We start from the raw sequence: 19,911 nt of genomic DNA, 5'->3' as shown, positions 1-19,911 counted from the left end.
AACATACTTTTCTAGAATGAGGGCAGAGTGCAAACAACTTGGGGTACCTCCAGGGAATTGCCTGGGTATTTTTAGTCACCCCAAGGAACTGTTTGCTAATCAGACAGTCACACCCCCTCTTCTCTTCCGCCCCCTCCCTGCCATGCCCCCACCCGAGATCTTGTCTATAGCCCGAGAAAGTATTGGCACTACTAGAGAAACAGCTTTCCCAACTAGGCTCACAGATCATGTCAGATCAATGGGGATTTGGTTTTACTTTGACCATGGAGACTAAGGAAGATACATAAATAAGCCTGTTAAAAATAAAACAGAGCCAACCCTGAATGCTTCCTTAAAAGCCATTGAGTTGAGCACACCTGAACATTAGACCTTGGAAGAGGCTCACTGACACACCATAAAAATATCCCCAATAAAGCCCAAGAGTAACGTGAACCTGTTGGTGACTAGACTCATGCGAAGATGCTCTTGAGAGGCTTGGCTCCTAGCTATACTGGGCTCCCTCCTTGGCAGAACTGTTAGTGGCTATGTTAGTTTATTGGGGCTGTCAAGAATTAGGTGACCCAAAAGAACCACAGAATTTTATAGTTACTTGGCCTTACAGGCTAAAAGGATGACTCAAGGTATCAGCAGGAACCTGCTTTCTCAGCTTCTCAAAGCCTTCCTTTCCTATCAGCTTCTGGTGTCTGGGCAAACCTTGGAACTCTTTAGCTTGTACATAGACATACTCCACCAGCTACATGACTGTCTTCCCCTTCATGTTTTCACATAATCTCTCCTTTATGAAATCATCAGTTGTATTGGATTAGGGCCCACTCCGGTGACTTTTACTTGATGGCTTCTATAAATATGCCACTTTCAAAAAAGTCACACTCTGACATAACCACAACTCTCCAGGAAGTCACAATTCTACCCAAAACCATGGCATCCTCAGGGGAAGGTGAGGGCACAGAAACTGCTAGTAAAGGCCTCTACCTTTGCCCAACCTGCACAGGAGATGCTGGCTAGCTCTGTAGCTGAGCTAGGGTGCAGAGAGTGTTCTCTGTGGGTCTCATAGCAGGACACTGTGGGGCGCAAAAAGATTAAGTGTTGTCATTCCCACCAGAGCTTGGCCTGGATGCTGTTTGGCTTAAGCAAAGGGTGGAAGGGTAGACTTATCACCATTGGTGCTCTCAAAGACAGAAATATTTAGAAACAGCTCAACTTAGACCCAGCAGTGGCTTTAGTAATACACAGCAGCAGATTCCTTGCCAAGGCTTCCAAACCAAAACCACATTTTCTTTTTTATTAGCCCTACAGCAATGCACCCTGTCCTACAGGAACCATCAATTAGACACGAAGGTCAAAGCTCTTCATAATATGGAACCTAGGCCTCCACTGACTAGACTAGAAACTCCCACCAGGTCTGTGACAGCCTGACCCTTCTCAGCTACAGAATGGTGACATGGGGCTCCTCTGGGGACTAGCACCAGGAGGAGTCTCCTCCATATACCCCCACCTTGATCAGGATTCCTTCACCTCTGGCCTCTCTAGGCCTGTGGTCAGAACAGGAATTTCTTTAGCTTTGATATGTTGGGGCATGTGTCACTTATCTTAAAGGGGAATTTTATCAGAATGGTCAGAAAGTTTGTAATGGTCTACACACAATTTAAGATAAAATAAAATGTAAAGAAATGTAGAAAAAACGGGCACAGGGCCTAGCTATTCAGAAATAGATCTGGCTATAAAGGAAGTTAATTTATTTCTCAAGACCCTATCTGAATGGGTGCCAAAAGCTCCCCCCTGCCTCACCTCAAGGTGCACCAGTGACTCAAGTATACAGAATGTTCTCCTCTTTAGGAACAAGTATTTGGACAGATCTAAGGTTTTCTTCTCTCTCCATTACTTTCTAAGGCAGGCTCATTCTGAACCTTTTGATGGAAAGCCTCCCGGGCCACCTTCTATGTCCCAGAGGCTACCCTCCATGTTGCAAGAGGTGGGACTCAGGTCACACATGTCTCGGCTCTGCTCTCTGGTAGGATGTTGGTTGGACCTCTAAGGCCTAGCCTTGGAGAATTTAGGTCATCAATCTCCTTCCCTGAAGCAAGCCTGGACCTTGCAAGCCAAGTGGGTTCCAGCATCCAGTTAGTTCATTCTGCCATGTGATTGCACCATGTTGTCTTCAGTAGACCGCTATCTCATGACACACCCAACAACTCTGGGTGGTCTATCTGAAGAGCTTCCAGGACCACTAAAGATACAGAATTGGGAGAAAGTGGGTCTAAAACACTGAAGAGCCATGTGGTGTAACAAATTTGCAGACTTCTGAACCCTGGGAGTTTTCTCATATACCCAGCCTCTGCACTCTGGATCAACATGACTCTACCTGGGTAAGACTAGCATTACACCTACTCTTCAAGGGCAGAATAGAGTGGGTCTGGGAAGGCACTCAGCTTGGCATGTCAGTGGAGGCCAACAGAGCAGTTGGCATAACTACAGCGCCCCCCCCCCCCGCCCCCCGGTCCGGTGTGGGGCCAGGAGAAGAGCCTTTCTGCACTTTCTGCTGTGGAAGTTCACATGGGTGCACCACATATCTTGTTTCCTTTTCAGCATCAGTGATCCCTTCATTTTCAACATGTGCAGCAAAGACAGGTCCTCTGACCATTACTCCTGTCAGCGCCATGCCTACAGTGACCTCCGGGAGCTCCGGCAAGCCCGCTTTCTCCTGCAGGTTAGTTGAGGGGCTCTGACCCACCCAGGGTGTAAGGAGGTGGTTTGCTTATCATGACACAGGTGAACCAGCTGCCACCAGAGATGCATTTCTGTCATCTCTCGTGGCTCCTATATACAGCCCAGGACTCTTATAGAAAGACCATGAGCATCACTTCCCTCTGTATCATCTGGTCCCCAGTGGACTTGGAGCTCTGGCAGCAATCACAACAGGCTCTCTAGCCGAGCCATTAACTCTCAGGCTATTCTTGCTGAGTCCTCTAGGAATCAGTCTCTTCCCTATGATACAAAACTGCACTGAAGATTTTCAAATTTGGGGCATCACAGAGAGCTGGTAACCCAGAGGTATACGAAACACATGTCACCAGTCCCCTCTCCTGACTTCCCCCCAGAACTTGCCTAGCTTTGAGTTTCTCATCATCTCCCAGGTCAAGCAATTTAGGGACCTGAAGACCGTCCCCCATGATACATCTCCCAGAGCCTCTCCACTGCCTACAAGGGCTTCCTAGGTGCTAAACAGAGATGGAGGATCCTGTAAGGGAATGAGTTCAGCCATGAGCCCCTGCACCACTTTCGGCACAGAACATCCTAGTTAGAAGCATCACCTGCGTCACAGGCAGGAGGAAGAGCTCTGGGCCCCAGTGGCCTACACCTCAACTTACCTCCTACAGTCTGACGTCGCAAAGGGCAAGGCTGCCTCTCGGGCATCAGGGCACAGGGAATGGAGAACCTCGTAGGAGGAGAGGGCCAGGGTTCATCCCTCTCTGCAGATTCTGGGATAAATCCCAAGAGCAGGAAAGGACACTGTTTGACTTAGAAGAACCTAGGTCCTCAGATTTGTAGCTTCTTTCAGGGTGTGTGGAACAGTTTTAATTCGTGTAAGCCTCCTGCAGGAGCCTCATTTTTCTATAAAGCTGAAGCTCAGGAGGACCTTTCAAGGGAGTAAATTCTAGGGAGTTCCAGCTACACTGCAGACCAGGGTCTGGGCCTCTACTGAGTCCTCCTCCACTGTTGCTGCTTTTGCCTGAACATTTTGCTTCTTGTTTTTCCTGACTCTAAGCTCTCTTCAAAAGCAAAGAAGGAAGTGAGGAGGTAGAGTATGGCAGAAGTCCCCACAAGGAAGACCCCAGGCAAAGTGGCTGGTCCTGGGCTCCCTTGATCACTTCTCCAGGCCACCTCACCCTCTAGTCACAGGCAGCCATGCCTCACATTTTCCACACGGCAAATATAGCACTGAGTACATGTCGGACACACAGTATGTGCTTGGTCCTTTCCTAGGCCTCTATGTTGGTCTCGCAGGTTTTATACACCTCTTTCTTAGTGGTGCTATGTGTTTCCTCCTTCCCAAAAAATAGTGATGGCTTCCAGGGTTGTTTTCTGGATTGTTATAGAGGTCATAGGTGGGAGGGCATCCGGGTCTCCCAGGGGCAGAGTGGCTGCAGGAGAAGCATTTACTATCCAGTTTGGGCTTCTCCCAGGAGCATTAGAGCCTGCCACTCAAAGGACCTGGGTAAGCCTTAGGTATTGCATTCCACCATCTGCCTCCTCATTGCTTATGTTTCTCTTTGTAGAGAAAAGCAACCCACGCTCTTATATGTCTTGGTAGAAAAGGGCTTGGAGTTGCCTATATAAATACCCCTCCTGCTGGAATAACTGGGCTAGGAGAACTTGCTGACCACCAGGAGAATCAAGTGGTGTTTGGTGCTATGTGCATAAGGCAAGATTCAAGCCTGGCGTGTCCAGGTCTCAGTCTAACCCTGGGAGTTCTCCCTCCCTGATGCCGTGTTATCCCTAAGGCTCAGCCCACATATGGAATTGTGGTATTCCTTATTCCAAGTCTGTTAAAGGCATAGCTTGGAATAGAAGGAAGAGGGAGAGGGAAGGAGAAAGAACAGGAAACAGCCAAAGGAAAAGGCGAGAAAATCATGTAGGCCTTAGTCAGGCATTGTAGTGTGTGGCCACATGAGGACGGCTTAGCGGCATGGGTATGGTAAGCGCCCCGTCATCTCATGTCTACAGATGAACATGCCATGGTGCTCAGACGGAGAATCAGCCCTACCCCATAGCTTCTGAGGGTTTCTGGTGAGGTGATTCCTGCTTCAGGAAACCAAGTCCACGACCCAGAGATGTCATTCAACTTGACATGCACAACTGAGCATGTTCTCCTTTGGCCTGCGCTTCACCCATCCTGCAGATGAAGCCTTCACTTCCTGTTTCATCGGCAGATATCACCTGAGCCCTACCTCCCCACCACCTTGCCCGATTTACCATTCATCAGAGCTTCACTTATCCGTCACCAAGGTTCTCACAGCTAGAGAGAGGTCTGCACTAACCATTAGTGATTCCTACCACGGTAACCCACACGGCAAACTGCCACCCGCTCTGTCAGCCAGAAGCACCTCTGCTCCAGAGTCATCATTTGTAATAAAGTAGTTTCTCTGTGTAGGATATGGCCCTGGAGATGTTCTTCCGAAATGGGCATTCGAAGCTCCTTGTCTTCTACAACAGCGACCGGAGTAAAGCTTTCAAAAGGTAAGGACTGACAAATTCTCTTTTCAAAGAAACATCCTTAAACCCTGAACATAGAAATGGAGACTTCCCAGCTCTATTCTGAGGAAAAGTTTTTGTAACCCCACAGCAAGGAGAATTTAGGTGAGGTACAGGGAAGAACTTTCTGACTTCCGGGACAAAGTACAAACAAAAACAGAGGAGCTTCATTTGGGGGAGGGGTAGTGACTGAAGGGGGAAAGCCACGCTGACACAGGCTTTTTAAGAAGCTGGCATATAATAGACGTGCCAGAATATTTTGGCTGTATTTTCCAATTTTCCAAGTCCTTTTGTGTGTGTAGGGGATTAATCTTTCTTTTGGATTCCAAATGCCAATTTTAGTCATCCCAACTTCGTATTTCACTGGAAAGAACTCCAAAACACTGATTCCCACTTGCACGCCCAAGCCTCTTTTTAAAGAAGCCTGCTGTCTCACTTCAGCCCCTTTCCTTCTTCAAGTAGATGAATCAATCTAAGCAATGCCAGCCAGTGTTTAAAATTTTAATATGCAGAGTTATTTATTTCTATTGTTACTGAAGTCACAGAGAAATGGACAGGTCTGTGGAAAAAAACTAGGCAGAGAGAATGGCAAGGTCCTTCCTGGTCACCAGCAGAGCACACAGAGGTCGGGGAGCAGGTGACCTCTGACCTAGGGAGCTTCCAGCTCTGCTTTTCTGGTGGCCACATCCAGGACTCGGGACTTGAATGGAGGAAAATGGTGCACAGGTTTGTGGCTTCCTGGGATACCTCCATTTGGATTGGTGGCCTTCTAAAAGAGTCTGGGTAACTCTTAATCACCTTAATGGGCTGCGCAGACTCATAGTGCTCAATTGGCCTCATGTCCTCCTCTGCGCTGGGGAGTTTCCGTTCTGCCACTCTAACAGCGTGTTTGAGATAGCCAGTGGATTAGGGCTTGGCTTATTTGGTGTCACATGTTGGAGGTCCCAGTACTTGACCAGTTGGCCTTGTTACTCTGGGTTGCTTGTCAAACTAGTGCGTGACGCTGACAGCATGTGGCAAAGGCATCACTTCATGAAGCAAATGGGAGCAAAAGGAGGCAGCTCAGATCCCACAGGCCCCTTTAAGAATGGGCCCAACACTCTGGCTTTATCTGTCCAATTGTCCAGGCCTGGTCTGCCATGGTGGGTTGGGGCCCAGGGGGATCTGCTCAAACTATTACACTAACCAAGGACAATACAAGTAGTAAACATCAAACCCCTACTCTGATCTACCCAACGGACAGGACATTCTCCACAGTTATGTGGAGAGCAGGGACTGACTCTGACATGAACTCTGGTGCTCCATATTTGACCACTTCCCCTTGGTGGGGAGGCCTGGTGGCACTCAAAGAAAAAACAAGCAGGCTACCAAGATGAGGCTTGATAGATTATGACCATCTAGTCCCCCTCGGTCACAGACCTAGGGGAGGGGGATAGGGTGAAAGCGGGAGGGAGGGAGGAATGGGAGGATACAAGTGATGGGATAACAATTGAGTTGTAATCTGAATAAATTAATAAAATTAAAATTAAATTAAAAATAAAAAAAGAATGGGCCTAACAATGACTGGAAGGCCTTCATTTCATCTCATCTCCCCACAGTCCCACTGCATTCCAACAGCGGCACCCTGGGAATTAAGCCTTTCCAGGGGGTCTTTGAGGGACTCTGAGTATAGCCTAATGTAACTCTAATGCAGACTGCATGCCCTAGGAGTCTTCAGGTCACCTTTGAGCCCACAGGAACACAGAGGAATGTGCAGAAGTAGCTGTCAAGTTGGTCATGGAAAGGTACAGTGGTTAGCCCCCCCACCCCTGAAAGGACCTACCAAACCCTTTGGTTCAGTGAGCATAGTTTTCTGCCATTGTTGTTATGAATGGACCTAGCATATGTGATGCAAGAGATTGCCAAAGGAGGTAGTAGGTACCTCAGATCATCTGGCGGTTAGCACTGCAGGGCAGGATGAACGAAGGACATGGACAGGGCATGTAGAAACTACCGGTTCTGATAGTGTTTCTGCTGCTGATGAAATTATTTCTCTATTGCTTTAGCTTTTGTACCTTCCAGCCCAGCCTGAAAGGGAAGAGCAATGCAGAGGACCCCTTCGACCTGAGGTAATGCTGGGGCCTGGGGTGTGCTTTGTCTTTATTCTCCTCATCTACCGCCATGCAAAGGGCACAGACACTTGTTTGCAATTTTTGTTTTTATTGATCTGCACAGACCTGAATGGCAAGTCTCCCATACCCTAGAAGGGCTAACCCTACCACAGCCTTGGGAAGGGGTGTGCACGAGCCATGCTTGTTTCTGGATGCTCAGAAACTAAATCAAGGCAGGCTGAACATACTTATTCATAAAATCCAAAACCTGAATCCTCAAGCACCAGTGGGAGGTCACAAATAAGAACATCTGGATGTTATCCCAGATGACTCATGGGTCACAGTCCAGCCAAGCATGCCAAAAAGTGTTTAGCATTGTCTCTGGGATTTGTGTGGAGGATGTGTACAAAGCGACCACTGAGCTGCTCTCATGGGAGTCACAGTGACTGTCAACTGTTTCTTGGAGAGACTTAGGTCCCAGACCTAAGATGTCTCATTATGAATATGCAAATATTCAAAATTCCAAAGCTGAAATTCAAACATATCTGGTTCTAAGCATTTTGGATAAGGGAAAGAGTAGAGTGTGAATTAGATAGAAACTTAAAATGTGGCTCATCTTGCTGGGGGATGGCACGTTTTCTGCCTCAAAACTTAGCATCTCCTCAGCAGGGGCCCAGCGCCTTAGAAGGCCAATCTAGGATCAGTAGATGTTTTTTCTTTCTGGTGGGAATGACAATAGGAAGACAAGGACTGGTTTTATCCAAATGTGTGGGCAGGGCAGTTGTCATCCCAGGAATGGTATTTATTAAATTGTATTGAGAATGGATGGGTCTGACCAATTTATTCAAAATACTGATAGCTTCTGATGTGTGGTATCTGGTGCTCAACAAAGCAACAAGCAAAACCACCCCAGACTCCCTTATCCTTGCCCAATTCATAATATTCTCACGAGGATATACACCTCAATTTAGTCTGAGAAACAAAAGAGGGGGTGGTGAGGGAAGTCTTAGTAAGAAAAATAAACAGATAAGACTTGGTCAACAATGGACCGGTCATACAGGGGACTGGGAAGTACCATTTGTGGAATCAGGGGGCAGAAGTGAGGCCACAGAGGGAGTTTGCCTAGCCTGGCACAGGCTGCTGCTGTGTGGCATGCAAGGATCTACTGGGAACAGACAAAGAGGATGAATGGTGCTTTTGTGAAATCCTGGGGGGTGCCGATCTTGGTAATGGTGCTATTTTTATGAATATCTGGGAGGTACGGGGTCGGGGTCAGTGGAGGAAAGAGGGACATGACCTACTTTGTGAAGAATTACCTTGGCAATTGGGTCAGAAATAGACCATAGTAGGTCAAGGTCAAAAGTAGAGATTGGTTCAGACAGAGTCGGCTGCAGTGACCCTGAGGACCAGCGCTGGCAGTGGGGCAGAGCTAGCAGGATATGTGAATGGTCAGACTGGTCATATGCTGAAGGTACAGATGGTGAGATCTGATGACTAGTGTGACGTGTCCCTGAGAGGGAGGGGAGACTGAGAGGAGGAGGAAGAAGGAGGAGGAGAGGGAGGAGGAGGACGAGGAGAAGGAAGAGGAGGAGGAAGACTTAGTTCTGAGTAGTTGGGAAATGAAGTGTGGACAGCCAGAATGAGATTTCGTGGGTTCTGCATCTCAGGAGCCTTGTTAGAGACATGTGAATTTAGAGATGCCTGCCACACTTGTGTGTGTGTGTGTGGGGGGGGAGGGCAGGGTGCATCATATAGACCGCCAGAAATGTCAAACTGTGAGTCTAAGGGAGGGAGATCCCAATGAGATGTAATTTGGACTATTTCACACCAAGAGAGTGAAAAAAATGAGCAGGTGAATGCATGCACGTGGAAGAGGCAGAGAGCTGTGCCTGGTACACAGAGGGACCTGCAGCACATAGAGATGAGCCCACTAGAGGTGGACGAGGAGGAGGCAGAGAGCTAGGCCAGGCTGTAGGTGCAGGGAAGCCCCTAGAAGCCTGTTGGATGCTTCAAGGTAGGAGTGGTCAGACATTCTCAATAGGCCTAGCAGGATACGAACCGAGATGTGACCACTGATCTGGGCAACACAGTCATTGACAGGTTTGATGACTGCAGACAGAGGCAGAGCATTAGTTCTTTCACAGAGTGGGAAGTCAAGATGAGTGAGGGCATTGCGCAGGGTACTGCTGTGTGCCGTCGGTGGTGATGTGGCTACTTGCCAACTGTAATGGACATAGCTTAGCAGTTGATGAGGCTAAGCCTGAAGTGTTCAGGTCCGCTGATACCACTCTTGGACATCTTGTATTGTTCTCACGAGGGACTTATTGTGTACACTTAGCTCTCAGGTCATTTCATGGTAAGTTGTTGCCAGCTACCCAAATGAATGAATAGAAGCAAAAACAAGGACCCATTACCTCATGTGCCTGAAGAAGACCAACCAAAGCAAACCAAAGCCCCGCTCATCAGCATGTGTGGCTGGCTCTCTAGGCTTATGATTGTCTGCTGGAAGCTGTGGCTGTTCTCCAAGTGAAGACTTCCCTTGGACCAGTTCCATTCTAGGTGGGATTTAAGAATGCTTTAGCATCTTTGCGTCCAGCGCCTTTGACCAACCGTCACATAGGAAGTCCACCTTGTACCACACACCATTATCAAGGTTATTTTAGCAAAATATCCACAAACTGATTTTCATTTTTCTTAACTTCTGTTCCATGCTCATCTGAGAACCAGTCCAATTATTTTATTGGGCAGATCAGGGCAGCATTCTCTTAGAAATGCATCACATGAAGCACTTGGGGATCCCATAGCTCTTAGGCCATCGTCCTCAGACTTTTAAAGGGCCCTACCCCACCAATGCGTACCCTCTACCTCTCTCAGTTTCTAGTCCAGAGAGAAGGCAGACAGAAGGGGTAGAGGGAAGAATACAGATGATGAGCTGGCTGTGCACACCATGTTGGGGATCCCTACAACGATATCTGTCAGGTGGTGAAACGACAGTTCTCTGTGATGGGTCAGATACTCAGAACTTTCTCACGTGATCTTGTGCACCTCTGCGCAAACATGAACCTGCTGCTTTTAGTTCTACTGAGATAATTCTTCATATTGTGGCAGGATCTGCCTCGGTCACTCTGCGTCATGCCTGGGCACAGTTCCAGCATATCCGCAAGCATGGACACCCCTCTAGAAACCTTCTGTCACCCACTGGGAACAGTACGCAGTGCTCTAGCGTTTACAATGAAACTCATTTTTTCAATGCAATGTTCTATCATTTGGGGTGGGGGGATGTTTCTGTTTATCTCCTCTCTGAATTCTTCTTGAAAATAATGAGAGACAAGGAATGTAGAATGTCAGTGATAGGAAGCTGTGTAATTCCTGTAAAATGGTGATCTTCTGTTACCGGTTGCAGTGCCAAAGGCACAACCTTAGCAGCCCTGAGCGCAGCTTCAAGTTCCCTCTCTCGCCGTGCTCCCACCTTCAGTCCTCCTCCTCAGAGATCAGTGTAACTGACTGGCTCGGGGGCTAATAACTGTAATACATGTAATTATTTTAGTAAAGCTCATTTCAGCTTCTCCCAGAGTGGCGCAGTATGGTTCCTGGGTTTCGTGACAATATGAAACCTCAAGAGGTCCATGATGGAAGATGGGGCGATCCATCCTTCTGGGCGTAGGGAACAACAGTTGTAACCAGAAGTAAAACAAAGGCTGACACACACTCAAGGTGAGTGTGACAACCAATACTCCAGCATTCAGGTGCTTCTAACACATTCCTGCAATGCCATGGGATTGGGAAACAGATATGTGATAGCCCAGGAATGGGAGTATCTCCCCCCCCCCAGTGGTTCACTTACCCCAGAGGATAACTATGCCCAGCTAATTTCAAGGAGACTAGAACATAGACACAGAACCCATGTACTTTTTAAAGCAAACTTCTTAGGATCTGCAAGGATGCAACCAACAATGAGTATTCTTAGATGAGTTCAGTGAGCTGAAGGTAAAGTGTTCCTTTGTTTGAAATACCTTAACTATATGGCTGAAGAATCACAGTTGTACTTACTAATCATGCCATACTGACTCTTAAGTTTTTACTAGAGAGATGTACAAAGATCTTTCTATTATTGAGTCTAGACTGTACATTTTTAAAGTTTTGTTTTTAAAAATAACTATAGATTCACAGGAACCTGCAAAAACAGTGGAGTCTCTATACATGCCTCCAGGGGAGCAGGTGGTTTAACCACTGAATTATATAGTTTTAAAGCCAGGATCATGCCATGTCTGTTTCCATCTCTCTGATTTTTTCAGTGTGCAGATTCATGTAAGTGTCACCATAGTCCGCATGTGTGATCATTCAATCATTACAAAGAGAGCTCTTGCACTGCCACTGCATGATTAGACTCACCCTGAAATGCCTGCCATTCTTGGCTACTGGAAACTACTGACCTGCCATTCACCATTTTCATTTTTATCATGTAGAGACAGTTCTATAAATATAATCACAGAGTGTGCAATATTTGGAGACTGGCCCTATAAAGTCTAACATAGCACCACTGATATCTGTCCAAGTTGTTGCATGTTCAAACAGTAAGCTTCTTTTTATTGCTGACAAACACTTCATGTATGATGTCATACCAGAGTTTGTTCAGCTACTTGTACATGGAAAACCATTTAATTGTTCCAGTTTGGAGCCACTACAAATAAAATTGACCATTTACATTTAGTGTAACTATTAAAATGTTAGAACACAAGCTGGCCATTTAATTTTTGTCTGTTTTCCTTGATTACTTCTGTTTTCCTTCTGCTACCTTTTTTTTGTGTACAACTAAGGGAATGGTTAAAATTCTACTTTAATTTGTTGATAGTATGAGTGTATTTCTCTATGTGTATATTTTATACATGTTTTAGCTCCTTGATGTATGCAATTATATACATGTATTGTTCACAAGTTACTAGTGATTAGATTGTACCAATTTGAGTGACATGTATTGACCAAAAGACTTTTCAGTCTTAATGTAGACTTTTAAGTCTTTAATTGCCTACTAAGATGTGTAATTTTTTTTCATTGCTTTTTTTAAATTAATTGAGTCTTGTTACATCTCAATGGTTATCCCATCCCTTGTATCCTCCCAATCTTCCCTCCCTCCCATTTTCCCATTATTCCCCTCCCCTATGACTGTTCCTGAGGGGGATTACCTCCCCCTGTATATGTTCATAGGGTATCAAGTCTCTTCTTGGTAACCTGCTGTCCTTCCTCTGAGTGCCACCAGGTCTCCCCCTCCAGGGGACATGGTCAAATGTGAGGCACCAGAGTACGTGAGAAAGTCATATCCCACTCTCCACTCAACTGTGGAGAATGTTCTGACCATTGGCTAGATCTGGGTAGGGGTTAAGATGTGTAATTTTTAAGTGTTCTCTTTATATACATGCAGAAAACCACATGAAATATTTTTCAAAGGCATTTTCATAAATAGGTAACCTAAATCCAAGAAATACAAAGTAAAAGTTACAAAGCAATTCAGTGACTTGGGCCGCATTGGAGAGCCCATCTTCCAGAATATTCACTGTGCCACTCTGTCTTCTAATTTGGGACTTTTCCTCTTCAGAATCGCTTATTTCTGTTAGCTGATTGATCTTCATGTATTTTGCCATAAGCTACTCTAGGAGGTGGATGTTGAGCGCAACCTGGGGAATGGAGACACAAGACACTAAGGCAACTGCTCCAGGCCACCAGGGCAAAACACAGGTCATACTGAGGTCTAACCAGGGTCACCTAGGCTGTACCTGGCTCTCAGAAACTGGGACTACTGTCACTGAGGGTAGTTTATGTTCTCCTTAAGGAAAGAGAAACCAATGGCTTTGTATCAAGTATTTCTAGGCCCAGGGCAACTTCCAGGCAATAAACATGGCAGTGGTATTTCACAGAGGAAAGAGCATCAATATTAAATAAGATGCAGAAGATGACTGCTAAGTGCTCCACCTCTCCAGTCTTTGCTCTGTCTGGTAGCCAGCATTTCCTAGCTGAAAATATGTCTAACTGGAGTGCCTGCCAGACAAATCAAAAATGTCTTCCTGCTTGGTCCAATCTTGATGAAGTCCAATGTGCTTAAACCCCTTTCTACGACACAAGGAAAAGTGTAAGTACAAGTACAGGAAGCACCTCCACCATGTGAAGATGGAAAAGGAGTGTCATTGTATATGCCAGCCAGTGAGTGGCCTGCAGGTCTGTGAGGTGATTCTGAGAACCAGTGAGGAGCATGCTGAGATGGAGCAGCTTGAGTGGGAATGAGTCAGGGAGAGGACAGCAGAGAGAGCAGAGGGGGGAATCCACAGTCAAGATCTAGACCCTTCCTGGCATAGGCTGCAGCTGCTAGGTTTTCCTTAAGTTCTCTTTGCTGGCATCTGTGGATACCTAGAAAACGTAATATACATTCTCCAGAGAAAGTGATTCAGGGGGAGCAGTTGAACCACGCATCACCCACAGACTGCTGCTTCTCTCTCTAGATCATATTCCTGTGAGGACCCTCAGAGAGGAAGAGCCTGTAGTTGTGAGGCTGGATCCCTAATGGGCACGTCAAGGATTGCACATACTAACCAGGGCAATGAAGGTTGGACTCACTCTAGAAATCCTCATGCTTAGAATGAGAAGAGTATGTCCTGAGAGCCTTGGCTAAAACACTGAATTCACCCAAGACCTCAGGAAAGTACAAGACATATTCCAGCCAGCCACTTCTAGAACACAGGTGCATCACCAGAGTGTATTTTAAATTGCTTGTACTGTACAGCTCCACAAGCATGAAGTAGTTATCCATACTTCTCCCATGAGCTCAGAAGAAAATTGACACGTTGGGTTCTCATGCTGGCTATGAGGATGTCCAGACCTTTTCTTGCTGTCTTTGCACACTAGCATCAAATACACAAGCAAACAAACAAACAAATCCAAATTTCCTTGACAAGCAGTTTCAAGAACCACCCCAGAATTGGGTTCAAAAATGAACCCCAAAAGCCTCACAAGGAGGTCACAGGTTGGCTAAAAACCACAATGGAGGAAGGAACAAAAGAATTAAACTCAGTGTGCACAGGTGGCGTTTACTGGGGAAATAGATGATGTCTGTTATGTTCAAACATTCTTTCTTAAAAATAATTACTTTCGCTATTTAATTTTGGCTGCCACCTTACTCAGCAATCTTCCTGCCTTAGTGTCTCATGTCATAGGACACTGAAGGAATGCTCAGTTTTTCTATTTTATCACAAGCTAGGCAGAAGGTGTTGTCGATGTTGGCTAAAGGGAAAGAAAGAGGAAGAGGGGAAGAGAGGAAGGAAACAAACACTAGTTTGGGCAGCAGCAGGAGCTAGCCCCATCACATGTTTTTACCCATGGCCACTGAGCCACAAATGGCAGCCCTAGAAGCTCCGTGTCTAAAAGGCAGAACTACACGCCATTCCTGCATGGCCTGGCAAATTCTCTTACCAGAGCTCCCAGCTGTAAGACCCAGCTAGTGAATTTATGAAGGAATTTATCGTTTTGCCTAAAACTTGGAAGAGAGAGTTCTAAGTGTCTTTCTCCCCTATACCAGTGTTAGAACTTGTAGAGAAGAGGAGACCACTTGAGGGTGATGCCTTTCATCCAAGTGCTTGGGAGGAAGAGACAGTCTGATCTCTTCCAGAAGACTGTCCTGATGACAACAGAAAAGGCGAATCTAATTAGGAGAGGCCACCACACTGTGCTGTGATCCCTGGTAGTGCAGAGAAAGGAGCAGGGTATCAGAGAGAAGTCAGGGGCATGGGGGGTGGGGTGGAGGTGAAGGATCAACAGAAACCCACTCCAAAGATCACATCTTCAGATATCAACTTCCCAGGTGCAGGGCCAGGCTAAAAGATGCTCAGTGTTTCTCTTTCTGCCTCACTCCTGGCTAGCCTAGGCTACACAGTGAGCCCCGGTCTGGGGGAGAAAAAGAGGAGAGGAAACAAAACAGGAAACACAGCCTTGCAGACTTAGCTGTGGGCCCCATCAGTAGGCTCGAGAGTATCTTTTCATGAAATCAGGATGTTTCAGTGACCATTTCCACTCTTGATAGATATTTCCTGCAGGGATCGTCATGCCTAGGGCCCTGTGACAGTCATGCACATCTCAGATACTACACGGACCTCATCTCTGGATGGGCTTCCAATAAATCATCTGTGATAGTAAAGGAAGAGAAAGCTGTAAAGAGAAGTAGCCACACCGAGGAGGATGTGCTGAGTGAACTCGGTGATGGATGGCGCTGGTGGGATAGATGCGTACAGTCTACCTGACGGCGGGTGCCACCATTTTAGAACAGATCCTAGAACATACTATTTCCAGTGATGCGGGACTGCCAGAAACTAATCTAAACCATGCAGCCATGTGTTAGTCACCCAGATGCTCATCACAGAACTGTTTCTGTTAGTGAAGAACTGCAAACAACTCACATGCCCCGAGGAATGTACAGTTGTGGATAGCATGAGAACAACTGCCTTGCAGATGCTTACAGTGTTCTCTCCAAAGACCATGTGACAACATGGGTTCCAAAACAGGGGAGAAATGACATGAATAATTTTAGCCACGTGTAAACATACACACAGATAGGCTGGCTTACACTACAGAACGGTGCCTGTGGTAAGCTTCTTCCTTTAAAATTAGTCTGTGCTTTGGTTACTTTTGTAACCAAAAGTTTGTACCCCTATTTAATAGGTAGGAGTAACTACAGTGCCTCACTAGATTATTCTGAGATTTTGAAAGCGTGATACAGAGTGTTGCAAGCTAAGAATTGTGAGAGGGAAATGAGTCCTAAGGAGCTAAAAGATGGAAGGTGTTGCCTGTTGCCATTTATAGTGTGAAGAAGAAGTGAGCAAGCCCCCTGTACTGAGGGCTCCAGAGCTGTGTACTGGCCATTGCTGCATAGCTTTCCACCCACTCAACCAAGTCCGGGGAAAAGTCTGTGCAAGGGGTCTGCCTCTGTCCTTTGCTCTTGGGCCTGTGTAGCTGTGAGTGAAAGGAACACAATAGGTCTGAGGGCGGCTTACAGTGACAGGGACATTGTCTCCACCATCGCCATTTCTGCTTGAAGAGCTAGTGTGATTCCTGATTCTTCCCACACTAGTCCTTCAGCCGCACACACCCTTCATGGAGGGAACTGATATCTACTCAGTGTCTGCACCATGCTGTCTGGCTTAGAAGCCCACAGGCTCTAGCATGCCATCTTCCCAGATGAAGTAACCAGACGGTTAAAAAGTCAGGAGCCCCAGGGAGGTAGCAAGAGAGGCAGAGCTGCCATACACCTTCATCTGGTGAAGTCTAGAATCTTTGGATTTTACCTATGCCAGCCCAGCCCTGTGAAAGCAAATGCCCAACAGCTAACTCCCTGATAATGACTGTCTTGTAAAGTTGCTGACTTCTAAATTCCTCAGGTCAGGATGCTCTGCCCATCTCCTTTCGTTGGCCTGCCTTCCAGCTTGCACAATGCCAGCTAAGCTTTTCTCCTTTGCACATGATCCCTGCACCTACCATGATGAACCTCCCCCTCTTCCTAAGGGTCTCAAAAGGCACTGGGCATGATCACAGTCAACCAAGAGCCTTCAGGAAAGCTCCTAGAGGAGCCGCACAAACATAGTTGGAAAAGCTGCTTCCGGCTACTTCCTGGTGATATTTAATGCTAACGGCTCTCCATCTCTGGGCCATTACTCCCTACCAACCCATGCTGGCCTCTACTGCCTAGATGCAAAAATTTCCAATAGGATGAGTTCTACATTTTGGAGTTGGGAATGTGTTCCCAAATGCCAGGGATAGTAAGAGTATATTGGTACCATTAGTTCCCTGGGCCATGGTTGGCACCAGGAGAGCTGAGGACAGAAATGAGGTGGACAGATAGATGAGGGTCCTTTCTCGGTTCCCTGTGCTTGTGTGTATGAAAGAAATGATGCAGGATGCATGCAGGAAAGACATGATGTGTGTAGAATGGCAAAAACCAAAAGCCCTTCAATCAACCAAACCATAGTCCAGGAGGTAGGGAATGGTGTTTTATGACTTGGATGGAGAGGTTTCTACAGTAACACAGGAGCCCTCTTCTTTGGGTGCAGCCCACTGCCTTGTCCTCCCACCTATACCCCTCCTGTCTCAGGGTCAGGGTCCCAGGTCACCTCCAATCTTCCTGGGAATCCTTGGCCATTGAGTTGGGTGAAACCAAATTGGAAAAGAGTGCCTTTCTCGGTGCAGAGGGGGCCATGCTCCTGATTTTGTTCAACTTGTCCCTGGCCTGTTGGCATTTATGCAGGCAAGATGCACACAGGTCTCTCTCTTCCACCAGGTAGAGGTTTTCTAGCCTTTTGATGGAGTCTATGAACACTTCTGATTCATCTGCACTTTGAAAAGGGTTCCTCTTTATGTTGAGTTTCTTCAGCTTGGGGAGCTTGCTGATGCTGGCAGGGATGGTACTCAGCAGGTTGTCATGGAGCCCAACCTCGTGGAGCTCCTTCAGTGCCCCAAGCGTGGTGGGCACGCTGTCCAGGTGGTTGAGGCCCAGATTGATAGTGCGAATGTTCTTGAGCTGGTTCAGCTCCACAGGTAGCCCGTTGGTGGTCAGCCTGTTGTTGCTGATGTTAAGGTAGAGCAGGGAGGTCATCTGGCCGATGGACTCGGGGAGCTTGTCGACGTAGTTGCTGTGCAGGTCCAGCCATCGCAAGTTCTGGAACTTGGAGATGGAGTCAGGAATTTTCTTGATCATATTCCGACTAAGGTCCAGCTCGTCTATGTCATTGAGGCGCAAGATGCACTTGGGGAAGGTGGTGATTCCCATCTTGCTTAGGTCAAGGCGTTTTCTCCCATCAAATGTGATTTTGATGCAATTCTTGGCCACATTGAGGGTGATCTTTTTGCCCTTGGGGCCTTTCCCACCCTTGGCCATGGTCTCTTAGTATAGGATTGCACTTGAAGAATGTTTTTCAGAGTCGATGGTGATGAGCTTGGGGAAGAAGTCGCATGAAGCTGCTGGAAGGTAGGCTCTGATAAGAACAGAAGAGACAAATCTGATTAACAGAGGGACACCATGCTATGCTGTGATCCCTGGTGGTACAGAGGAAAACAAAACAAAACAGGGTAGCAGAACAGAGTCAGGGCAGCTGCAGGAGCAAGCAACACCAGAGGTCTTCAACAGTTCTCATCTCTTTAGATGTCTGTTTCCCAGATGTTAGAGGTGCAAGGATGAAGGGAGAAGCTAGACTGCTTCTCCACTGTCTAGCTACTGTCCCAGCAATTAACCTTCTGACTCCAAGTTGTGCATGTGTGTGCATGTGTGTGTGTATGCATGTGAGTGTGCGTGCACATGCGTATGTACTTGGCTATGCGCTACTTCAGGGGCTCTCACATATAGAGTTTCTCTAAAAGACCATCCTGGGAGGGAGGGGCTGCCGCTGTCAGAAGCCTGGATGGAGGAAATAGAGTGATTGTTAAAAATGACTATCATATCTCTTTCACGTTTGGGATCCAGAGGAGCTGGCAGGCCTTGGTTACTGTAACTACACAGTGATGAGAGTAGTACTGGGCCTGGGGAGTCAGGGTTTATCTCCACAGCAGCATCCAGAATTCCATTCCTTTCCCCGGGCATTTGGAGAGCCAGGGTGGACCTTGCAAAGCTCCTGGAGATGTGCTTTCATCTTCATTGCTCCACAGCCTCCCCCACGTCCCTCCTACTGACATCAGCTATAGATTGTACACATAATGCTGGTCTGTAAACGTTAGTTACAAAGTACACATAGCATCTCTACTCCAGGAGATTCACTGCTGTTCCTGCTGTTCAGAGAGGAAGACTGAAGCTTGCAAGTGAGGAAAGTCTACAGTCAGGAAGAAGCAGGCTCTAGACCAATGGTTCTCAGCCATCCTTAATGCTGTGACCTAATACAGATCCTCATGATGTGGTGATTCCCCCCCCCCCACACACACACAAACCATAAAAGTGGTTCATTGCTACTTCAAAACTGTAGTTCTGCTACTGATATAAATTGTAATGTAAACATATGACACACAAAATGTCTAATATGCAACCCAGAGGGGTTGAGACCCACAGGTTGAGAACCAGTGCTCTAGCTAGTCAGCAATGGAACAGCACACTCAGATAATCCACAGTCTGAACAAAAATGAAAACAAATCAAGACAAGACCTCTAGCATGAAATTGGGACAACAATTCAAGGCAGCCTTGGAGCCTAATGTTCTCATATTAGGAAGAAGAAAATGCGGCCTGGAGAGATGGCGCTATTCGGCTCTTGCAGCCAACACAGGTTTGTTTTATTTAGGAAACTCACATGGCCTGGAATTCTACCTCCAGGGGATCCAATGCCCTGTTCTGGCCTTTGAGGTGCACACACAGACGTAGACATATGCACATAATTTAAAATTCAAGCCCTTTCTTCTAAAAGCAACTGAATGCCTCCTTGACCCCAGGTTATGAAGAAGGTAGAAGTTTGATTGTACTTATCAGCATAATATTGGAAATTCCAGCAAGTGAAATAATGCAAGAAAATAAAGGGCATGAAAAGACTGAAGGAAAGACATTTGTGTGCACAGGTG

General features: G+C 46.7%; 2 protein-coding genes across 2 annotated transcripts in view; one reads left to right on the top strand and one right to left on the bottom strand.

The window, feature by feature from the left end:
- Window positions 1-19,911, top strand: part of Wdfy4 (WDFY family member 4) — a 238,370-nt gene that overhangs the window by 158,667 nt on the left and 59,792 nt on the right. Inside the window, exons 42-44 of the mRNA XM_051141818.1 lie at window positions 2,587-2,707; window positions 5,153-5,238; window positions 7,299-7,361. Of these exons, the coding sequence (XP_050997775.1) occupies window positions 2,587-2,707; window positions 5,153-5,238; window positions 7,299-7,361 (270 nt within the window). The remainder of the gene's footprint in view (window positions 1-2,586; window positions 2,708-5,152; window positions 5,239-7,298; window positions 7,362-19,911) is intronic.
- On the bottom strand, window positions 12,857-18,341 carry Lrrc18 (leucine rich repeat containing 18). The gene is made up of 2 exons (XM_051141824.1): window positions 17,489-18,341; window positions 12,857-13,015 (listed from the first exon to the last, which is right to left on the bottom strand). The coding sequence occupies exons 1-2, from the start codon at window positions 18,250-18,252 to the stop codon at window positions 12,991-12,993; spliced, it is 789 nt and encodes a 262-aa protein (XP_050997781.1). The 5' UTR covers window positions 18,253-18,341; the 3' UTR covers window positions 12,857-12,990.

The sequence above is a fragment of the Acomys russatus genome, chromosome 3, assembly GCF_903995435.1.
Source record: "Acomys russatus chromosome 3, mAcoRus1.1, whole genome shotgun sequence".
Lineage (NCBI taxonomy): Eukaryota > Metazoa > Chordata > Mammalia > Rodentia > Muridae > Acomys > Acomys russatus.
This window is presented reverse-complemented; position numbering and strand designations above follow the sequence as displayed.